Source organism: Podarcis gaigeae (genome assembly GCF_964106915.1).
Source record: "Podarcis gaigeae genome assembly, chromosome: 5".
NCBI lineage: Eukaryota > Metazoa > Chordata > Lepidosauria > Squamata > Lacertidae > Podarcis > Podarcis gaigeae.
Window position 1 is genome coordinate 29991112 of NC_139681.1, and position 23489 is coordinate 30014600.

The following is a 23489-nucleotide window of genomic DNA, read 5'->3' on the forward strand; positions in this document are numbered from 1 at the left end:
TAATATACACAAACAAAGCACAATCCATATGTGCATCTTAGTGGTAAATGATGACATAAATCAGAATGTATTGGTTTTAAAAAACAACAACGGTAATAAAGTTTTCAAGATATTCATCTTAACACAACTTGCTAGGAAGAAAAATCCAATAATTTTGTTCTAGCCAGTAGTAGGAAAAATGTTATTTGGGCTACTACTAACTCAGGATTCTTCCAGACTATTTCTATTTCCAGGTGGGATTCAATCACATACTTGCAAATTCAGGATGCATAATTATTGGGAGGTCTTGCACAACAAACCCACTTCGCCAAAAGATCACATATTTTGCAAAGGGGCATGAAAATGCACTGGAAGGTGTGGGGCGATACTTGCTTTGACCTCCCCTACAAACATATCAGAATGAATGCTCACTAAATAGCGGTCATCTAATCTCCCTGCAAACAAGTCAGAATTAACACTCAATAAACAGGTCATTGCCCTCAGTGATAGAACATATGCTTGCAGCATAACAATAATATTTTTTATTTATTACTTATACCCTGCCCATCTGGCTGGCTCCCAACTTAATAAAAACACAGTGATGTATGTTGGAGGTCACAGACAGAGCCTCTACATCACTGTTGAAGGCTCTGGTAGCAAAGCTGGAAAAATCCTTGCTGTGAAGCACATTTTGAATGTGCAAATGAGTGGGGTGAACAGGAAACAGACAGTGAAGGCTAGTCCGTTAGATGGCTGGAGCACTATCCCAGTAACTTCCATCAGCTCTCACCTGCCTGCCTTCTCATTTACAACCAGTCAAGGGAGTAGCCCTGCCTGTTAGCTTAATCTTCCTCAGTCTCAATGTTGCCCCTGTAGAACTCTTCAAGGATGTGGACAAAACTAAAATTAGTTGTTTCTGCCTGTCATTGGTTCTGCCTCCTCTTATTGCTGCTTCCAGTGAGCTCCAGACACCACAGTCCCAATCCCTGAGTTTCTTCATCTTGTCCAAAACAATGCTTAATATGTTCCCCTCTGAGAGGAGCCATGGCTTCTGTAATGTTAATAAAATTCTCACATACCAACACAGTTGAGAACACAGCTGATGTTGATTTGCAACATGCTGAGGCCACAGCTTCCACTGTGATGAAATGAGCTGTTGTCTTCTATTAGGAAACATATACTGAAATGAAATGTATGTACTGCAGGGATGTTATCATAATGGCCTTGGAATACAGGAAGTAAAACATGTGGCCCAAGAGATCTCATTTACTAAGATATGCCAAACTTTGGAGCTTTACAGGGAATATCGGAAGTTAGAATGTTCAGTTAGTGCTCCCAAATGAAGGACTATTCAGTGATAATTAAACCAAGTGAAATAGCTTTCAAAACACTTAATCCTTCATTAAGCTCATCTTGCCTACAGCAGGCATTAGTCTCATGAAAACTATTACTTGACCCACCTTGTCCCACAAATGAAGAACCTAACCCTCCCTTGGGGCACAAAAATTGTGTAGTATAATGTGGGGGGAAAAGGAAAGCAGCATTACTACAGCAAAGAAGTATAGAACCTCTTCCATCCATCTAGATTCCATCCATGTCTAGAGTTCCACTCCTGTCTCATCAGCTCCCTCACCAGGATAAGCACCACGGTGAGACCACTACATTGGCGCAGCCGTACTTTTGCAAAATATGCAGTCAGTTAAATCCTGAAGGCTATGCTTTTGCAAGGTGGATGATGTCTGAACAATGCACAAGTATGCCCAGCATATCAGCTGATACCACAAAACAAAAGGATAAAGCTGTCTGTGAATGTAAATTTATAACATTTAAATGGAAATGGTGGAATAGGCAGATTACTTTATGACTGGAAATACAGTGGTACCTTGGTTAAGAACTTAATTCATTCTGGAGGTCCATTCTTATCCTGAAACTGTTCTTAACCTGAAGCACCACTTTAGCTAATGGGGCCTCCTGCTGCCGCCACACCGCCGGAGCATGATTTCTGTTCTTATCCTGAAGCAAAGTTCTTAACCCGAGGTACTATTTCTGGGTTAGCGGAGTCTGTAACCTGAAGCGTATGTAATCTGAAGCGTCTGTAACCCGAGGTACCACTGTACTACATAGGTTTCTTTGCTTATTGCATTTATATTCTGTTTGTCTTCCACAGCCTGTAAGTCAGAAAAGGGAAACCCGTGGTCCTCCAGGCACTTTCGGACTACATCTCCAGTCATCCTGTGCTGTCTGGAGCTGGTGGAGGTTGGAATCCAACAACATCTGGAGGGCCACAGGATCTCCACTCTTGCTGTGTGGGATTCCCAGCTGTTCCCCCACCATCCAGGCACTGAGTTGACTTTGATCTCCTTAGATTTAGCAAGGTTGCTGTATGATATGCCTCCCCACCATGTACTGGGAAATGATGCAACACTTATTATGAAGATTCATGTTAAGAAGAGCTGTTGGAGACAGAGGTACTTTATTTGTATAGGAGCCACTTGAAGACTATAGCTCACTGACTTTCTTGAATCATCTGTATGATGTTGAGAAAGTGGATGGGGGGAGTTTTTCTCCTTCTCTCATAATCGGAGAACCCAGGGCCACACAATGAAGGTGAATTGGAGATTCAGGACAGACAATAGGAAGTGCTTCTTCACATAGCACATACCTAAGCCATGTAATTTGCTACCACAATATATATTGACGGCTTTAAAGGGGGGGGTGTGATACTTTTCCTCATTGAATTTGTCTAATCACTGGCTATTAGTTACAGTGGCTATATATTACCGTAGTTCTAGTATCAGAGGTAGTATCCTCTGAATACCACCAGTTGGCGCATCCAAGCATGAAGGAGCTATTGCTCTCATATCCTGATTGTTTCCATAGGGATCTACTTGGCCAGTATGGGAACATGATGCTGGACTAGGTGACCCTCTTGTCTAAACCTGCAGGGCTCTTATGTTCTTATTGATAGCTATTTGTGTTGTAGGCATAGTCACTATTCTATGACTGATTCCTGCTTGTTGGAGCACCTGAGTCTGGTTTATGAGTCCTTCTGTTGGTAGTTTGGTATCACAGAATGGCACTAGATATTGGTCCCTTCAACATCTATGAAGGTGAAGCTGCTAGGAACTTCTTCCCTTACCCTAATGGGTCACCCATATCTCTACCATTAGAACCAAAATCACATTTCATACATTTATTCAGCTCTTTTTAGAATCAGCGAGCTTCTTTGTGCTCATATAATGAAGTATCACGACCTTTTGGCATTCTCTGATTTATATTTTAGTTTTTTTAAAAAAAAAATCTCAGTTCCTTTGCTTGCCATTTCAGCAACACAGCTTGGTCTCATAAAAGGTCATTATCTGCTGCCACAAAAAGCTTACATATATCATATGTCAAATGAAAGTATTTCATAATGTGGGGGTGGATAGTGAGACAAGAGTTTCTCAACTAATTAGCAGCTAGAGGTCTCCAACTCTTCCTTTATAGCCAAAGGAGACCATTCTCTATCGTCGCTAAGTGACATACTCTTCATTTGCTTGTTGAATGGCTGGACTTGTTTTTCAGCAATTTTTTCTTTGAGAAGACTCTGTAGGTGGGTTTTGCTTACTGCTTAGGATGAAACTAGCTGAGTAACTCTGGAGTTTTTCTACTTTCTGATTTCCCTGGTGTGTGCAACTTGAGTCATTTGGAATAGTTCACCTGATTTCTTCTTATGCTCTGCTCAAAGATGCTGATCTGAGTTGGGGGAGAGGAGATGCTTGGATTGGGCACTGGGCTTGGCGATACTTAGCATTTATATAGTTTTTCTTTAGTGTTCAAACTGCTTCACATACATTATTTTCACAAGCCTCCCCCCCCCCCCCAAAAATGTGAGGTAAGTCAGTAATTCAATTGTACTGCTGCTGGAGAGGGAGTGCTGAGGCTGAGAGAACTGAGGCTTGCCCAAGGCCTTCTAGCGATGAGGTAAGATTTGAGCCAATAGCCGTCTAGCTCACAGCATAACCTTAAGCATATTCACTCTCTTCCTGAGTTAAATGAGATTTTCACTGGAATTATTCTATCAAATGCTGGAGTAGCATAGCCATTACTATACCCCACCAGCATTTGTTAGAATTCCAGAGTTAAGATTCTATGCTTTTTAACAGTTCCTAATTCAAGGCCTCACAGTCTGATACATCTCACATGATTGTTATGACAACTAATAAAGAAATAAAGACTTGCCTCTTAGCTGAGCTTTTTGACAGGGAAGCTAAAAGACACATTATGCATTGTGTATTTGTTTAAGTCCAAGCTTCCTCATTATAGGCATTCTTACACTATAGCACTCTATAGGTATTCATCATCACTTTCACTTACGCCTTTTCACAAACAACCATGCTAATATATATAAAGTTTTTTAATTGCTATAAGCCACTACGAGTGGTGCATGGACTCTAGAAGTCTTTATTAAATAGAATGGTAACTATGAAATGAGAAATGACAGGAGAGCTGTGATCATCCTCCTGCTGTTGTTATTTTCTAATAAAGATTAATAGCAGCCACCACGCAAGGAGTGTGTGATGCAATGAGGACCATGGTATTTGGAAAGTGAAGTTAACCCTACCCCCTATCTAATTTTCCTAATGAAAAATTATTTGTCCCATCAGGCAAACAGCAATTGGAGTGGAGGAGATGATTACTATTATGAAAACAGTCCAGGGAAAAAATATTTTGGGGGAAATGGAATAAAATAATATATATAGGAATAAAAGAAAAACGTATTTCTGGCTGTAACAATGGTAAAAATGTATTAATTTGAAAACTGTATTAAGTGGTTCATGGATTGGTGAAACATTTGTGTAATTGATGTATTCAAACAATCTATTACAGATTAATGATGATGAAATACCATTAGCGAAATAAATTAAGTCTGGCTAAACTACCATTAGTCTTTGTGGGAGATGACTACATTTATGAAAGAAATGTCCACATTTTACCATTGTGGGATAATAATTGTGGGAGAATAGATTTAGAAACCAAGTAGTCTACAAAGGAATATCAAATCTATAATGAAATTAAAAATAGATGGGAGGGAGACAGACGGCTTGGTTTTTTTCCTAGTTAAGAGTTCTTTTATCTGAAAAACAGATATTTAATCGATAGTATAGAATGTGGAGGGGAAACAGAAAAAAATAAACCTTCTCCCCAGCATCACAATTCTATTTGTATCTCCCCCACCTCCCTTCTGTAGCTGCTAATGAAGCTGGAAAAATAAAGCAGAAAATGCAATCATGGTCTTCCAATATTACATCTAGTTTAGTGCTCAACTGCCTCTTTACTAACTACTTTTCATATTTATTTCCACCTCTAGATACCTTTATCTATGAACGTGTCAACATTTCTTGCATATGACCAGCCTACAATAAGTTACTGTGGTGTACACCATGAACTTCTTGCTCATAAGCCCTATGAATCTAATGCACAGGAAGAAACAATGGAAACACACTTAGAAACTGATTTGGATCTGAGCACAATCACAACGGTAGCACGAAATCAGTGATACATTCAGTGGCCTGAAATACAGCCAAGGGTTGCCACCATTTTTTTTTCACATGAAGGATGAAATGAAGATTTCTTCAGTAATGGATTCCAAAATTCCTGTTCTGTTGAAATTTACACATTCAGATACAGATTGTTTGATGTCTACAATTTATAATTAGCTAAGTTGTGCAGTATTTTTTGACTTTAAAAACAGAGTACAATCCTTAAAATAAATCTTTTTTCAAAACTCATCCTACCTACCTGTAAAAAAACAAAACTGTACAGATCTAATGTATTTTTTAATATTGTAAAGTTTCAATATACTGAGATGTACTGGTATGTACAGGACCATGATTTAATTACATTTTACTTTGCAAATTTCAGTTTCTAAAATTTTAAATTAACAAAAGTTTTATCTTGTGTTATATTCTGAGTTTCTCAGTTTTGTAGAAACTGTTTTGTTATTGCTTTTGTGCCCAGAAAGAAAACTTCACTCTGAAATTCTGTGCTGTGCAAAATCTGCACAACTGTTATCACACTGACTGTGCAGGAAATTCTATCTATTTGTTCCAGAAATAATCCATTAACCAAATGGAGGGGTGGATTGTACAAGATTACAGAGACAATGTTTTTTTTTTTCCTATTAAAAAGAATCAAAGTTTTTTTAAAAAACAGTTCTCAGAATTAACTGTTGCCTTGTATTGCAGCCTGGTTTGTAAAGCAATGAAATGTAATGATAAAGAGGGATATTTTATCAATGCATCTGTGAATGAATGACTCATTGTCCTATTCCTTCATGTAGTACTGCATCAAAAAACAGAAAAACACACCGCAGAGAATAAGAGCATTGATGACAAAGGAAGTAACCACAGCAACAAAGTTACATTCAGTTAATGGCTGACCAGGATGCAGTTTTAGTTAGTTTCTAAGTAATTCAGATAAAGCAACCAGGTAGCCATGACAATTAGATGTATTTTAATTCTTCAAGTATTCAATCAATACAAGCACCAGCAGTATGCTTTTACGGCTGTTTCATCCTGAAAATTAGCCAATAAGCCAATTCCCTGGTTTTACAATTAAAAATAAGTTTTGGGGTGCATAGTACAATGCATGTAAAAAGTTGTCTAAAGAGGCCTGAATGTTGGCTTTTGGAAATGCCATTTGGACATAACAAATTACAGATGGAGAATAAAATGTAGAGACAAGTCACACATATCCTTTTGGGGATAGGGTTCAGTCATGTTGCCCTTTTTAGGGGTTATCTCTGACTGAATGAAGAGGTAGTAAATTAATCCACCAAACAGTTGTCATGGGCACAGATCCTTATTTGGCACCCCCACAGAAATGGATACTAAGGGCAGTTTCACACAGTACTTAGCCTCCTACCCTTCCCACATGCATATTTGCACCTTTGTATGTATTCTGCAACATGCATATAACCTGAATGTTCCATGCACAGGCTCATTTGCTTTTAGATTTGATTGACATCATCTCTCTCTCTCTCTCTCTCTCTCTCTCTCTCTCTCTCACACACACACACACACACACACACAGAGAGAGAGAGAGAGAGAGAGCTGTGGCCAAGTGGGAAAGACTATATGAATTGGAACTACATATGGATGTGCCCTTTACACGCAGAACCCGCATTATCTCATTGCCTAACCAGTGTAATAAGAGGCATTTATGCACCCACCATCCAACCTTCTTGCAGTTGGGTCCTCCTTTAAGCTAATGCAGGAACCAGCCCCTAGTTTGGATCTGTGTTCATGATTGCCTACAGGTTACAGCTACTTTACCTCCATATTCAGTTAAAGGTGACAAAAATAAGTCAGACAAAAAGAAAGCCCCCCAAACCATAATGAGATTATCTCCCTCTCCTCTATATTGACAGGTAACTTAATAAGGAAAGATATTGACCAAAAAGTAAGAAATGTTTTATTGTATCACAGAACCAATTATAGAGAAAGACCTCTAAATAATATTTAAATATTTAAGATGTCTAAAATCTAAATAAATTGGTCATGAATTCTAGCTGTTCATACAGAACGTCTACTGATTGCCACCCAATTACTGGTTTTTCAGAAGGAAATCTTCATATTTTTGCTTCAATAATGCTAACAATACTGGCCTATAGCAGCAGAGGTTACAGTACAATTACTTTAAAAATATGGAAGGTTACATAAATTAAAAGATTCATCCTATGGGGTTCTGACTAGGGATAAGTATTCAGGATTACCTGGGTTTTCCAAAAGGTTAGGGCAAAACGTTTCATACAGTAGTAACAAATATCTTCTTTTTATATATAAATAAAGAGAAATTATTTAACCACAAATCTATTTTTCTCAATACTTCTCCCAAATATTTTACAGTAACTTCATGAAAGAAAATTAAAAACTATGAAATCCACCATTTGTATAAAGCAACTATTATTGGAAAAAAATTACCTTCGGAATATTGTTAAAAAGAAATATGGGAATACAAAATGTCAAAAAAAAGTACACTGTATTATTTATTTAGCATCCTAGATTTTGTAACATATTTTGCATAAATTATTTGCTATTCAAAATATTTTATTTGTCATTTTTAAAATTCATCCTAACTTTCATAAGCTTTTCAGTTTCTGGTTTCTTTATTATATTGGCATAATGATTCTTGGATTTCTGATCTTCCTTTAATAATCTGGGCCAGAGCCATGAGGTTTGAAAATGGATTTAGCTACTCACAGTGAGTGGTAAAAAGAGGTGGGGGAAACCTGTATTCACATGTACTGCATGAGAAAAAACATTTGCAGACCTTGACTACTTTAAGTATGTAGTTTAAGTATGGCATTAATTTATCTGATTGTGATGGAAGTTTAGAGGAAATCTCAGTGTTCCCAAATTATGAGTCTGGTAACAAAAAATACAAGTTCAGTAACAAACCAATATAATATTATGTTCTTTCCTCACTCTTGGCGCATGAAGACCACTTCATATGTTACTAAGGCAGCACGGTCACTAGCTACTAAAAACAGAACTGTGTGGATGCCTTTCTATGACTATGAGGGGGTATGTTGGCATGGTTAAAACTGCTGCACCTATGTGTATCTATGCACTTCACATAAGGAAAGGCCTCCATGTTCAATATTATTGGTAGCTACCATGCTGAACCTCAAACAACTTATAAAGTCAGCCTTCATATGGCTTCACACTTACACTCCTCAGATGTTTGTTAGGGCTGAATGGGTGCACAATATGATGGGGGAAGAGGCAGAACTGTAATAGAAAGCTCCTCCACATACCTAGATGTGATGATTGTGATGATTAAAACATGTAGAGATCCCTATGCATAGACATAATGCTTTCCACAGATGTTCCAAAGAGTGAGCATTGGTTTGGAGAGGAATTTGCCTCTATACTGGTGCTCCCCACCTGCAATATGTTAACCTGGCTCTACTATAACATCTAAAAAGAGCTTAGGTGGCCTTTGGAAAGCCTCTTGCCTCTCAAGAGCACCAAACCATATGAGGACATGAAAGGGGTTGATTTGTAGAGCAATTATGTGAGGTACTCATCCAGCCTTATTGAGGAGGAAATAAAGGTAAAGGTACCCCTGACCGTTAGGTCCAGTCACGGACGACTCTGGGGTTGCGCGCTCATCTCGCTCTATGTGTGGCGTTTGTCCACAGACAGCTTCTAGGTCATGTGGCCAGCATGACTAAGTCGCTTCTGGCGAACCAGAGCAGCGCACGGAAACACCATTTACCTTCCCACCGGAGCGGTACCTATTTATCTACTTGCACTTTGACGTGCTTTCGAACTGCTAGGTTGGCAGGAGCAGGGACCGAGCAACGGGAGCTCACCCCATCATGGGGATTTGAACCGCCGACCTTATGATCAGCAAGCCCTGATCAGGTTTAGACCACAGTGCCACCCGCATCCCATGAGGCAGAAATTGGAGTGCCCATTTTCTCTTACCACAAAGAAGCTTTCTATTTCCTGTTAGCTAAATGAAAAACTCTCTCTTTCTTGAAGAAAGAATTATTACCTGTTTGTACCATGGAAGCAGAATAAGCATATACTGTACCCGTATTTTTTGCTCTATAAGATGCACCCAACCACGACAGACCTAGTTTTCAGAGGAGAAAAACAAGAAACAAGAAAGCAACGCAAAGCCTCTAGAGCAAAGAGGCAGGAGCGCTCCCACTGCGCTCTAGAGGCTTTGCGTGGCTATCCCAGAAGCCAGAAGAGCAAGAGGGATCGGTGCGCCTTATATCCCTCTTGCTCTTCTGGCTTCAGCAAAAGCAATGCAAAGCCTCTTGAATGAAGAGGCACGAGCCGCATGCTCTGTCCCTTCACCCACCTCCCGCAAAAGCCGCAAGAGCCACACACTCTTTAAAGGGAGCGCGGCTCTTGCTGGCTTTTGTGGGAGGTGGGGGAAGGGACAGAGTGCAGCTAAGCCAGAAGCTAGAACAGCGAGAGGGAGCGCAGCGATCCCTCTCGCTGTTCTGGCTTCTGGGATAACTGCGCAGCTTCTTCAGGGCAGCGGGATGAAGGCTCCCCGCTGCTCTGAAGAGGCTGCGCGCGGCTAAGCCAAAAGCTAGAAAAGCGAGAGGGAGTACTGCGCAACGATCCCTCTCGCTGTTCTTGCTTCTGGGATAGCTGTGCAGCCTGCATTCGCTCCATAAGACACACACACATTTCCCCTTACTTTTTAGGAGGGAAAAAGTGCGTCTTATAGAGCGAAAAATACAGTACTGAATACAGAATTTTTGCTGCTCCTCTTGCTGTTGGCATCCGTCTGACTTGGGAGACAATGGATAATCAAGCACCTGACAGGCCACAATATAATGCTGGTGGGTGGGTGTCATTTGCTTGCTGGGATTAAGCTATGCAGATGCTTCAGCTGGCTTTCATAATGCTGGACACATTTCATATTTGTAGCCCAGTAATTACCTTCAAATATATAGTTGTGTTATTACTAGGGTGCTGCTTTCATTTTATCATACAATGAGCAATAATCAAATAATTGGGAACTCAGTTTATTAATGGAAATTTTCAGTAGCTGTTGAATTAATGAAAACATTAACAACCATCAGCCTCTTCTCTTCTGAAAGGATGATTGATAGCTGTAGATACTACACCCACCTGCATGCTGTTCATTCTAATGTGATCACTGTTGATAGTTCATAAGCAATGAGCCAAGATTAGAAGGGCCATCTGCACAATGGATCCTTTCAGGTTCCTTCTTCCAAAAATAGCAGAGAAAGCATGGGGAAACCCAGGATACATGCAGATGTGTTTGTGCTCTGGATCCCAGTGTACATGGTCTGACGCAGCCGGGGGGGGGGGGGAATAAAAAAAAATAAAAAATTGTCCAGTAGCACCTTATAGACCAACTAAGCTTCTTCCAGTATAAGCTTTTGTGTGCGTGCACACTTCTTCAGATATTAAAAAATTACTAGAAGACAAGGAATAAATCCATTTGTCCCAGCCATCAGGGTGTGTAGCTCTCTAATAGACAATTAAAGGAAGAATTCAATGTTGTTGTCTTCCAATGGTTCAGTCACCACAAGCATTTCAGCTTGCCTGATGGAATGATTTCCTCTCTCTGCTGCCCCACGTGCTGTTCTGGGTGCTCTCCCGATCCCCAAGAGCTTATGAGAGGGCATGGAGCAGGAAGAGAGGGGGGGTCACACTGCACTGGTGGGACCCACTGTGCTGTTTCCTGCTACTGTGCCTACATAGCTGAATCCAGCCCTATGTCCTTAGTTTTAAAAGATGCGCACAGAAAGCTGTATTACCCTGTGTCAGAACACTGGTCTATATCTAGCTACAGCTCTACAATGACAAACAACAGTTCTCCAGAGTTCTCACACTGAATCACAAGATCACACAGAAGGCGCAGAAGAACACCAACCATATTTCCAAAATATGCAGGGACTCAGCTATACAGCTGCAAATAAAAGTTTTAAGTGTGTTGTAAAGTGCATTATACAAATGTGACACTAGATGACGATGGTGAGCTATGGCAAATTCAATATATATTTTCCAAAACTTTTTTTAAAAAAAGCATTTTCACTACATTTTTTATTTGTGTCTAGATTCCACCCAGGCTGGGGTAGAAGGCAGCCTGAGCATGCCAACAGACTGTTTCCTCTATAGGTACAGAGTAAGCATTCCCAGCTTCTGTATTATGCAGGAGACTTTGGGTTCCAGAGCTCAGCATTAACTCCTGAAAGATTCTGGTAGCCTTAGCAAACCTCAAAGCCAGCTTTTCTAGATATTAACAGTGGTCTGGTCATATAAACCTGAAGGATATGCTAATGTTTTTCTAAGTAAAGACAGGTAAAATCTGCTCAGTGTTTGACTGTATCCTTGTGTAACAAGAGCTACAATAGCTGGGATAAATGCTGTAGAAGCTGGAATACTTGGTTTTAGCTTACCATAGTTTATTTGGTTTATTAATTTATATTCCACCTTTCTGTATAAAACACATTCAAGGCAGCTTACAATAAATAAATAAGGCAATAATAAAACCAGCATCAATTATGAAAATGCACTATAAGTGGGGGGGGGATTCTTTAAATGTATTTCACAGGAGACACTGGTGCAAATCTTTTACGGTAAATATTCTGGTTCATATGTCCCTGCCACTAATTACATGGTTAGGAGCTGAATTCAAGTTCACTACAACACTGGGCTACAGGGCAACTGGGTTCTTCCTTAGAAAGAAAGGCACTTTATGGGGGGGGGGGGGATATTCTTTTCATTTCATGTGTTTTTTTCTTCAGCTACTGCTGTGCAAGAGAGAGGAAATAATGAAATAACATGTTTTCCTTTGCTGTTAACATTAACTGAGTCTTGGACAACTGGGTCATGATGCTGTACTACCACCCAAGCTAACAATGTCCTTGCATGCAAGCTATATGTTGTATAAACTGCTTATTTCATGTTCTTCTTAGCAAATCTTCACACTCACTAGAATGAGAATTGTGGAGGATCACAAAGTGCCATCGGGTCCTCTGCATCTCTAAGCGATGAAGGTGTTAAGATGTCACAGTGATCTTGAATACAATGAAGACTGAGAGGTGATGCTACAGCGAGTGGTGCTGTGTGCTGAGGTGCTCACAACAGCCATCAAGAGAAACTGATGCAACACTTGTTCAGAATGCACAAAAAGGTAAACAAGTAAGTTGCTGAAGGAAAAACACTTCTAAATAAGTAATTTGTTCAAATAAAAGAGGCCTTGCATATTAAAAGCATGTAAAGAAGGTGCAAAACATAAGTGGTTTTTTGCATTTCATGTTTCCACTTTTTAACATTTAAAAAATAACATCGGGAAAAGGGACGTGGGCATCTTCTTTTTGATGAGATGCAATGCTGCAACTCTCTTTTCTCAGCATAGGAAAAACACTAAAAGTCTTCCATCATCACCACAAAACACAAGAGGCACAAAAGTTGAAGCAGAAATCATGCACCCCTTCTTTTCACTACTTCGTGTACCAACAACAGTGGCTGTAAGAGGTTGCATAAGCAGTCATTAGAAAGACAAATCCTTGGCTTCAAGAAAATCTACAATTGAATGCATCAGCAATCGTTAATGAATGGCTTGACACTTGGGAAGAACACTTCTTCCCTGAAGAGTTTATATTATTATTGGGGGGGGGGGGGAGAAAAGAAACATGCACACATAAGAGAAAAGGGATTTAAAAAAACAAGGACTTTTAATGCTTCTCTTCATCAAATATATGGCTAGCTTCCCACTACATGGGGAATGGCTATGAAAGAGAATTAGACAAACTTCTGGAGAGTTTTGAACTTGTTCTCTGTCAGAATATGCATTTCAAAAATTTTGTTTTAGCCAAGAATCACAATGGGATATTTAGGAATTGCAAAAGTCAGTGGATAATTCAGTGATCCAATCCGCACACTAGGCCAAGAGATGAAGCTCTAGTCTTCTTAACAGAGAAGTTTAGATTTCCCAATCATCCCTGCACTTACCCACCTCAACATTGTTTTAACCCAAAGCAGCCCCAGAAGAATTCAAACTTGGACTGAAGCATGTGTAGGATATAACCTTTGTACTGTTGTCCAGTTAAAACCCATCCCTTCAAATGCAGCTTCCCTCCTGGGTAGGGGTGTCATATTTTAAACAGTGAAAATCCAGACAGAAAAGTTGTTGAGCTCTTTTTTTGAGCTATTTTTATGCTGACGTGGGCATTTCATATGTACCACAATTTCATAAAACCAATATCAAAGCAGTTTTCAACAAATGTGTGCGGGTGGGTGACCACATAGAGATCTAAAGATCTAAAGTTACAGATCATCAGCTATTATAGAAAATGATTTTCCTAATTGTCTGCATAAACCTGGCAGCATTATCTCTCCTCCACTTTGACTCTCCTCTACAAACAATACAGCCCAAATAATGATTCCCTTCCCCAATTCTTCTTTTTAAAAGTAAACATGCATTTAATATATCACATAAATAGGCCCCAAGAGGTGAAGGAAAGAGATTGTGAACAGAGACCCTCCTGGTTTCATCTCTTTAAGAACCCAGGACTAAAGTATTAAGAACTCTGGAATAAAGGTCTTCCTGAGCTCCCACAAATGTTTTACATCTATGCATGAAAGTATGGGATTATTTGAAATAGTCAGTCTTAATAATGAAATGTTTTTACTGGGCTTCAATCAAAAGTAGTAAGGGAACACATTTATTCAACAAGGAACTACAGTATCTGCAACACACTCATTTCTTCATTAATCAATGGGCATGTCTAGTTAACTTTCCATGCTTCTCCTTTTCTAACTCTGAAAAAGCTTCTTTTAGTATATGCCATATTTCACTCCACTCAAGTCATTTGAAAAAGACCACAGTGAGAATATTCTATTTCACTGGGAATCAGGTAGCAGAGAGTAGTGCTAAAAAGGGATATTTGTTATTAAAGTTCATACATGCAGAGCAGACTTTGGTAATCTTTCATAATATGGCACCTTGTGGAAGGCCAAAATTTGGTACCCTAAATCCGGCACTGTCACATGTTGGGAACAGATTCATGGTGAATTTGCAGCTCCAAATAAATATTTTCTGCATCTGTAGGGTGCAAACATCTGTAGGAATACTTGCAGGACATACATTCAGTCCACAGTTAAGGGACTTAAAATCAATAAAATTGATGAACTGAAACATGCTAAGCTCAGTGTTGGACTGTGACCATGGAAAAGCTCACTTTTTTGACTATTTTTTACTGGCACTAAGATGTTCTAACACTAGCCATCTGGAGGTCTCTCTATTAATCTTAAACCATGTCACAGAGAGGCAATACCTGTTTTTTCCCTGAAAGGGTTCAGTCGTGGATAATTCTTTTTAGCAGAGATCTTTTTGCAGCAGTGGAGTAGCGTGGGGGGTGCAGGGGGGGCCGGCCGCACTGGGCGCAACATCTGGGGGTTAGGGTTAGGGGGCGCAAATCCACGGGTTAGGGACGCAAATTACTTGCCTTGCCCCGGGTGCTGACAACCCATGCTATGCCACTGTTTTGCAGCAAATATCTAACAGGATCCATCCACCAATCCCCTACAATTAATGACTCATGCAGACAATGGTTACGTTCATGGATTTGATTTTTCTAGGTATCTGCAGTATGTAAAAGAGGGCAGACAGTGCAGTGAAAGAACAGTAGTTGCCTTCTAACAATGAAGGTAAATGTATACGGTTGTTTTTGTTCCTACTTTTGTTCCAACTAGCACTGACCTAAAACACACCACACATACCCCCTTTGCAGATCTATTTTCAGTTAAATAATGAGCACTTATTTTGGTATTCTTGAGAGGGCCCTGTGAACAGAAGAAGAGCGTTCACCTATCCAGCCTTGCTGCTGGTGAAAACCCACTAATGGAGCACTGTAGCTATCCATAGCTACATTGTCCTCTTTTCCCAATACCAACTGAGATGGAGAGGAATGTTTCCTGTCCTTAGTGAAAATCTGCCTTGTGATGTAAAATTGTCACAAAGCCAATTCAGAGGACAAATCTGATTGCCTTCAGTTTGAATGGGTGGCTGGGACAGCAGGTGGTATATGATCTGAGATGTGATAGCATCCCACTCCCTGCCAATTAGAGAACAGGAAGGAAATGAAAATGACAATAATGATACAGTTTTTATAGCAAGCAGCTGCTGAGAAGAACAGGTATGAAGAAAGCAAAGTTTGAGGCACAATGAAAATATTCAATTAAGAACATTGAGCTGAGCCCTATGAAAATAGTCACTGAACCTGTTCTGAATGGGGTTGCACTCCCTCTGAAGAAGCAAGTGCACAGTTTGGGGGTACTTTGTCACTCCAAGCCCAAGCATCCTTGGCTACAAGTGCCTTTTAGCAGCTTTGGTTTGCCAGTTATGGCCATTCCTGGACAAGGATAGCCTAACCACTGTGATTCATGTAATCTTGACTCTGGATTACTGCAGTGTACTCTATGTGAGTATAGAGGCATGCCAACCAAAAATATTATTGTATACCTCCGAATTCTTTAATAACAACCATTCCTTCAACCAGCACAGACATGATGCTTCATATTACATGCTCATTTCCGGCAGAAAATTCATATTCCAGTCCTGTGGAATACTCTGCCAATACAGATTCAGCAGGCACCTTGTTTCAACCTTTAAATGGCTGCTGAAAACTTTTATCTTCCACCAGGCTTAAGCAGACAATTAAGAAAACATCTGTACATAATAGTTGGTTTCTGATTTTCACATTTAATATGGTTTTTATTGTATGCTTTTATGTATGGCTATTGTAAATTATGAAGAGGAGTATGTAAATATTTTAATAAAATGCCTAACCCTGACCTAGTATGATACTACCTCACATGTCAAGGACACTGAGGGGCGGGCAGGGTCCCCTGGAACCAATGCTGGAGATCCTCTTGAGAGGCCCTTCAAATTGAGACCCACTAAAGAACCCTTGGAACTGTCAGAGGAGGTGGAGAACATCCCTCCCCAACCTTCTCAAGAACGCTGATGTCAAAAGGTCCAAGTCTGGCCCAAAGAGCAACAACATCTACTGGCCCAGAAGGAAATTCCTGAAACTCCTTCACTACTAGCAGCTACAGTTAGGGTATGATCTAGGGAACCAGAGAACATAAGGTCTCCCTCTTGAGCCTTCTATTTGCTGAAAAGAACACAAGTCTCTGGCTCCTTGATCCTTCTTGTTTCCCTTCCTTGTTGTGTTGCACCTTGCCTGAACTCCCTGGACTGTTGCCTGACCCTGCTTCTGGATCACATTTTGGACCTAGACCGATTCTCCACGCTTGATCTTGGTTTCTCTGGAATGCACTGTACTTGCAACCCTGTCATTGTTGATGAATATTTTGATAAAAGGCTTATGCCTCCTGAGTCTGAGACCCTAGCTCCTGTGGGCCCCCTCTGGAGCATGAGAAATATGAAAACTGGATATACATTTCTCAGCCCCTGGGAATTACAGTGTGTATGTTGCAGCATTCACAAACTCCAGTGTCTCTAGAGCCAATGCATTTACTAATTTCTTAAGTCAATCCAAATCATTAGGAAAATAGTTTATTTGCTGTAAAACAAATGCATTTGCTACAAAACACTGCTGCATCTTTCTAAGTATATTGTTGAAATGATTTTTTTAGTACTTCTAGCCGAAGAGGTGCACAAAATCTCCTATCCTCTACAGATCAATCCTTAAAACCATTTCTTGTTATTAAATTCATCCCACAAAATATTTCCAAGTTTAAACTCACTATATAGTGTAGCATAGAGTAACTAGGTCAGTGCCTATTTTCCCCTCTAGCTAATTATAGAATCTGATTTATTTTAATTAGAAGGTTTCAGAATAAATCAGCACTAACACCAGCAGAGTTCATCAAGATTAATGTTATTTTAATGAATATCAAAGGAATTAGTGTATTTCAGTGTTTTCCACTGGAACACTGAGAATTCTCAAATAAACTGAAGGTGCAGCAAATGCACCTGTGAAAATTCCACATGACACAGACCTTACCAGTCTACTAACCTCAATTTTGCACATAAATTACTTTTTAAGGTGTTTCTTTAGATGGTTAACTACAACATAGATTCTACTGAGTAGTGGGAAATGACCTGCAACATTGACTTCATTATAACTAAGTCCTTTTATCTCAAAGGTCTAATCTATCCATGATGATGAATATTTCCAAGTGCCACTAATTTTGATATTACATATGTAATGATAATCATCTACAAGTGAGCATTAATTAACACTACATTACCTTACTGATGCATTACATCTTGATTAATACCGAAAGGTCTCCAGCTGAAAGACGGTCAAACTTCTAGTGAGACAATGGTGGACAGCAGCTGCTTTTTGATACAAGGAATGCCACATAGCCCATAGCAGGTGACTCTTGAGAGAAATATCCAATGCCAATGCATACCCTCCAACATAGGGACATCCTAAGGGAATGTGGGACATTCTGGGGTCAAATAAGAAGCTAGGACAGCTTCTGTAAATCCAGGACTGTCCCTGGAAAAAGGGGGAAATTGGAGGGTTTGCCAGTGCAGGTGGAACCCTGGTCATTCCCTTCACACATTAAAGTTTTGGTCTAAATGATTTTCCAGGGGAGGAGCAGAACGGGAGAAAAGCGAAAGATTTCTTAACACTTTTTTAAGGACCAAGGGCCAATCTACATGATATTTAAAATACAATAACAGATTTAACATGTATTTTTTGGAGCCACAAGGGAGTCTAATAAGAATCAAGGCTGCAAGGCTTGGGGAGAAAGTTAGCCCTGCCATAGCTCCAATGGAAATAACCTCCCTGAAGCTATTATTTACCCCAGAAGAGAAACTGCTGTTGACACCAGAACCAAGCTTCCCTCCCAGGGTAAAGAACTGTTTCAGGGAGGGGCTGGTTTTTCAAGACCACAGTGCTGTGAGGAAAGGTTTATTATTATTATTATTATTATTATTATTATTATTATTATTAAACCTTTCCTGAATATTGGAGTACCAAACCTGATTGATAAATGTGAATATACACATCTAACGTGGTGTGGTGCTGAGAGATTTAGCACTAAGTCTTTCAGAAAATCAGTGCAATGGGACTCCTGTGGGGAGAAAACTGCTCAGCTCCTAGTTTTTAACAGAGGCTGGGATGACTGTTAAATGGCCACGATCACTGACCAACCCATTGTCCACACATCATGAAAGAGGAGTCAAGAGATAGGATATTGGTGGAAAGGTTATATAACAATGGGAAGATCTGTTACAGCATAGGCCAATTATAGAAATGTAAGCAGGTGAAGTTAATTCCTGAGTGTGAAGAATGCATCCCTCAAGACTTGTGAGCATATAAGCAGTGGGACTCATTCCTTTCTACCTGCGAGTTCATTTCTATGCCCTGCCACTGAGTTCAGCCCCTTCCCTTAACTGCCACAGCCTGCCAGGCACAATAATTTCTGAACCTATGGGGGAAGGGGTGCTATCAGAGTGGCTGGGGAAACCCAGCCAGACGGGTGGGGTACAAATCATCCCACAGAGAAGGCATCCTGGAGGCAGAGACTCACAGAGCTCAAGGGCCAGGTCTTAGAGGTATGTAAACCAGAATCGGGATCCACAATGATGTGTTGCAGAAGGGCCAGGTTCTCAAAGCCAAAGGCAGACCCTATAGCCAAATGCAGGGACTACCAACAAAAACCAGAATTTGAGGGCAAGAACTTAGGGGCCTAACTCCACCATTGCAATCTAGCAGGTACGTAATAACATGTCCAATGCTGCCAGAAGTTGGGCATGTGGGACGCCCTCCCATCAGATGTCAAAGATATAAACAACTATCTGACTTTTAGAAGACATCTGAAGGCAGCCCTGTTTAGGGAAGCTTTTAATATTTGATGAATTACTGTATTTTAATATTTTGCTGGAAGCCGCCCAGAGCAGAGTGGCTGGGGTATAAATTATTATTACAGTGGTACTCTGGATGCGAATGGGATCTGTTCCAGAGCCCTGTTCGCATCCTGAAGTGAACGCAACCTGCGTTCATGCGTCTGCGGGTCGTAATTCGCCGCTTCCGCGCATGCTCGTGATGTCATTTTGAGCGTCTGCGCATATGCGAGCGGCGAAACCCAGAAGTAACGGCTCCATTACCTCTGGGTCGCTACGGAGCGCAACCCGAAAATAATCATCCTGAAGCATATTTAACCCGATGTATGACTGTATTAGGGACGCAGGTGGCGCTGTGGGTTAAAGCCTCAGCGCCTAGGACTTGCCGATCGAAAGGTCGGCGGTTCGAATCCCTGCGGCGGGGTGCGCTCCCGCTGCTCGGTCCCAGCGCCTGCCAACCTAGCAGTTCGAAAGCACCTCTGGGTGCTGTTGTGTTGCTTTTGTTGTTTTTAAGGGATGGCATCCAATTTCGTTGCACTTGTGCAATGTTGCACTTGTGTAATGACAATAAAGAATCTATCTATCTATCTATCTATAAATAGGGACCGCTTACCAGCGGGAAGGTAAACGGTGTTTCCGTGTGCGGCTCTGGCTCGCCAGAGCAGCGATGTCACGCTGGCCACGGGACCCGGAAGTGTCTCCGGACAGCGCTGGCCCCTGGCCTCTTGAGTGAGATGGGCGCACAACCCCAGAGTCTGTCAAGACTGGCCCGTACGGGCAGGGGTACCTTTACCTTTACCTTTTATGACTGTATTATTATTATTATGATTATGATTATTATGCCAAAGGAGGGCTGAGCAGGACACAGGCAAGGCCTAAATGGCCTGATGGCAGGTCCAAAACTGAATTCAACACAGACAAAGATGGAGAAGTTATGGTAGGACCTAAGGAGCCAAACTGCAAGGACGGAAAATTGGGCTCACACGACCGACAAGCACATCTAGGCAGTGAGACCTACAAATCCTCAAAGTGTCCCTATTTTCCAGGAATGTCCCTGATTTAGAGAAGCCATCCCAGTTTCTTATTTGATCCCATAATGTCCCACTTTTCCTTAGGACATCCCTATTTCCATTGTCAAAATGTTGGAGGGTATGGAGTTACTTGACTCCTGAGCTGCCTGAAGGCAATCCTGTATAGGGAAGGCTTTTTAATGTTTAATGTTTTATTATGTTTGTATATATGTTGGAAGTTGCCCAGAGTGACTGGGGCAAACCAATAAGATGTGTGGGATATAAACAGTAAAATTATTATTATGGAATGGGTCATCCCTATTTCAAATGGAGAAATCTTGTAGGGTATGGACCTATATGGGCAAGGGGAGATGTTCTGATAGTGAGGCCTACATGGTGGGCCTGCTTGGGGTTTAGACTGATGGGGTTTAGACTGATGTTTGCACATAAACATCCTGATGTCCAGTCCTACGTGGTCAGCTAGTGGATCTCTCATCTGTGCAAGTCCCAAATGCCATAAGCAATACTGATGACCAAACTGATGACTGAAAGGGCAGTTACCTGCTGTGAAGGCAGGAAGCATAATGAAGTCCTATTCAAAGTGAGACACTCGTGCTCACTCCTACTCTTCACCATCAGCCAGCCAGCTGCGCCTCAGAGTACCTAAGGAGCTAGCCTCCACAGCATGGAGAGAGAACGTGAACCACTCTTACCAATGCTGCAATGTGAAAGGAAGGAGAGGAAGTGACACAGCAGGGTGGAATGGCTTCCTCTGAGAGAGCACTCCTGCAGCAGTGGTTCCCATATAGCCCACCCCCTCAGGGGAGATCAAGTCTCTTCCAATGAGAGGGGTGTGGGGCAAACCTGCCCCCACCAAAGGTGGGGTGCCATTCCTTTTGCCACAAGCAAATGATTCTGAAAGCCTTTCCTACATAGCCTTTGTCATAGCAATCCCTTAAAGCAACTTAATCAATCCCTTAAAGCAACTTAATTCAAAGGGCCTATCAATGCATTACCATGGCAGTATCCCTGGAATTGGGCAGCATTGTGGGACAGACAGAGCCTTTGATCACTGCTTGCCTACCTGCACTATAAAGTGATTGTATTGCTCTTAATGTTATTTCAAAGTCAGAGAGAGTAAGATATTGCATCTACTAATCATGTGCTCTTTTGGAGGAGAAAACTCTTTCATTAGAAATAATAGTCGTCATTAATAATAAACCATGTGTCACCCCAGCACTATATACTTCAATCTTTCACTGCCTTAATGCTAAAGTATGTCATAAATGAGGCATGAAAAGCTATTACAGGAAACTCTCAAAAGGAATAGATTTTGTTGTTTTCTTTGTATCAATAGAAATCATAACTGATCTATTTCACAGCTAATGATAATTGTACACTTCCACCTGCATTTTCAGTACATTTCGCTTTGGACTGCGACTATAAATAAACAAAACAGTCTCCCACTGTTCCCAACAAAACTGAAAGTATAGCTTTTCTTTCCAGAAAAAAAATTCTTTTAAGGAACAAAATCTGAATGCAAGCATGCACTGGGAGGCAATTATTATTTTATCAGTCTTATCCATGTTTGTTTCTTCTCGTTACATTTTCACAGCTTTCTTCCTTTGTCAAAAATCTCATTGGCATAAGCAAGAAAGCTAAGCAATACCTATCTCCAGACTTTCACCTGACCTAGTTCCATCTGCCTGCTGTCACTCATAAAATGAGTAGACTAGTAGACTAAAGTACATAATAAAATATGAACTAGGAAGCATTTTGTAATAAACCACTCCCCTGCCCAATGTCCTGCCCCCTTAACCAACAACCACACACTTTGAAAGTAATCTTATAAGACAGAGTTCACACATGCATGTTCACCCCTCAATAGCCATAACATGAAGTGATCATTAGTTGTACAATGATTTGAGTATTCTGGCAGGAAAGTGGATTATTCATCGATTTAATAAACAACTAAATGACATGTGAAATTGCCATTACAGATCAAACATCAGAAAGAGCCTTCTGTATCACCTGAAATGACTTCAAACACAACTCTGTTCTGCATAGACAGTTTACACATCATCAGAGGTCTCATTGGCATGAGGAACCAAAATCTACTGAGTGTTGGCAATATGAGTGAAGTAAATACCCAGCCAATGTCTGATTAACAACAATCTTCTTGGGGCATGCCTGTAATTCAGCTGCCCATGCTTTCAGTTTGGTGCTGTTGATGGTCAATTCAAGGTGTGGAACACGTTAGTGGAAAACACATAGGCCTTTTCTCCAGTACACCCTCATATCAATAGTTGGAAGCTGGCTCTGTAGGCAGCACAGTATAATTTTCTTCCGTATTGGCAATGTTGAAAGATGACAGTGCAGCACCAGCTGAAATGTCTGATACAAAGTGATCTACATGAGCACTTCTGAATTCCCAAATTAGTACAGGATTGCTGTGGACTTGTTCATGATCACTTACTTACAGTTCCTGAAGATTATGTAAAATTAAAGTGGGATATAATTTGATAACATGCAAATAAAGATTTTCTAGTGTAGATGTGTTCAATCCCTGAAAATCAGTTGAACTCTTTGTTTTATTTGTATACAGCAGAAATATCATTAGAGGAAAGAAGCAAATCAAATTTTGACATCAACAACACTGGACTCTCAGCACTACGAAGATTTTCAAGTTTCAGAAAAGAAAATACAGAAATTGGATTCCAAATCCATGCTATTTTTCTAGGTCAATACCTAAGGCTTAATTTTTATAGTTTTGCATAATATGAATTCTGTGTTCTTTATTTATTCACATTACTCATTAAAAAGACCAAACTGCAAGATGGAAACACATTATTTGGCAAGAAATTCTGCTCACAAAATAAATTATACAGATAAGCTGGGAAGTCAATTTAAAGATTTTATTATACTGCTGTGTACACTCCAGTCTCTGAGAAGCAAGAGATTATGGGGAGCCAGCAATTACCCAGTGTTCAGTTTCCTTGGAACAAAGGTTAAAGGTGGTGTCTTTAGGATATATGGTTTTAAATATGCATATATACAACCTGAGCATAGAATGAAGGGCTCACAGCATGAACCCTCCAGCAGATTTTGTCTCCCCATTAA

The 23489-nt window shown here is 40.5% G+C and overlaps 2 protein-coding genes across 4 annotated transcripts in view; one reads left to right on the plus strand and one right to left on the minus strand.

Annotated features, from left to right (window-relative positions):
* The window catches only part of LRRTM3 (leucine rich repeat transmembrane neuronal 3), a 97717-nt gene extending 91456 nt beyond the window's left edge, over positions 1–6261 (plus strand). Inside the window, exon 3 of the mRNA XM_083740443.1 lies at positions 5330–6261. Coding sequence (XP_083596569.1) covers positions 5330–5518 — 189 coding nt within the window. The 3' untranslated portion in view covers positions 5519–6261. The remainder of the gene's footprint in view (positions 1–5329) is intronic.
* CTNNA3 (catenin alpha 3) overlaps positions 1–23489 on the minus strand; it is a 540285-nt gene that overhangs the window by 400245 nt on the left and 116551 nt on the right. The gene's annotated exons all lie outside the window — the stretch shown is intronic.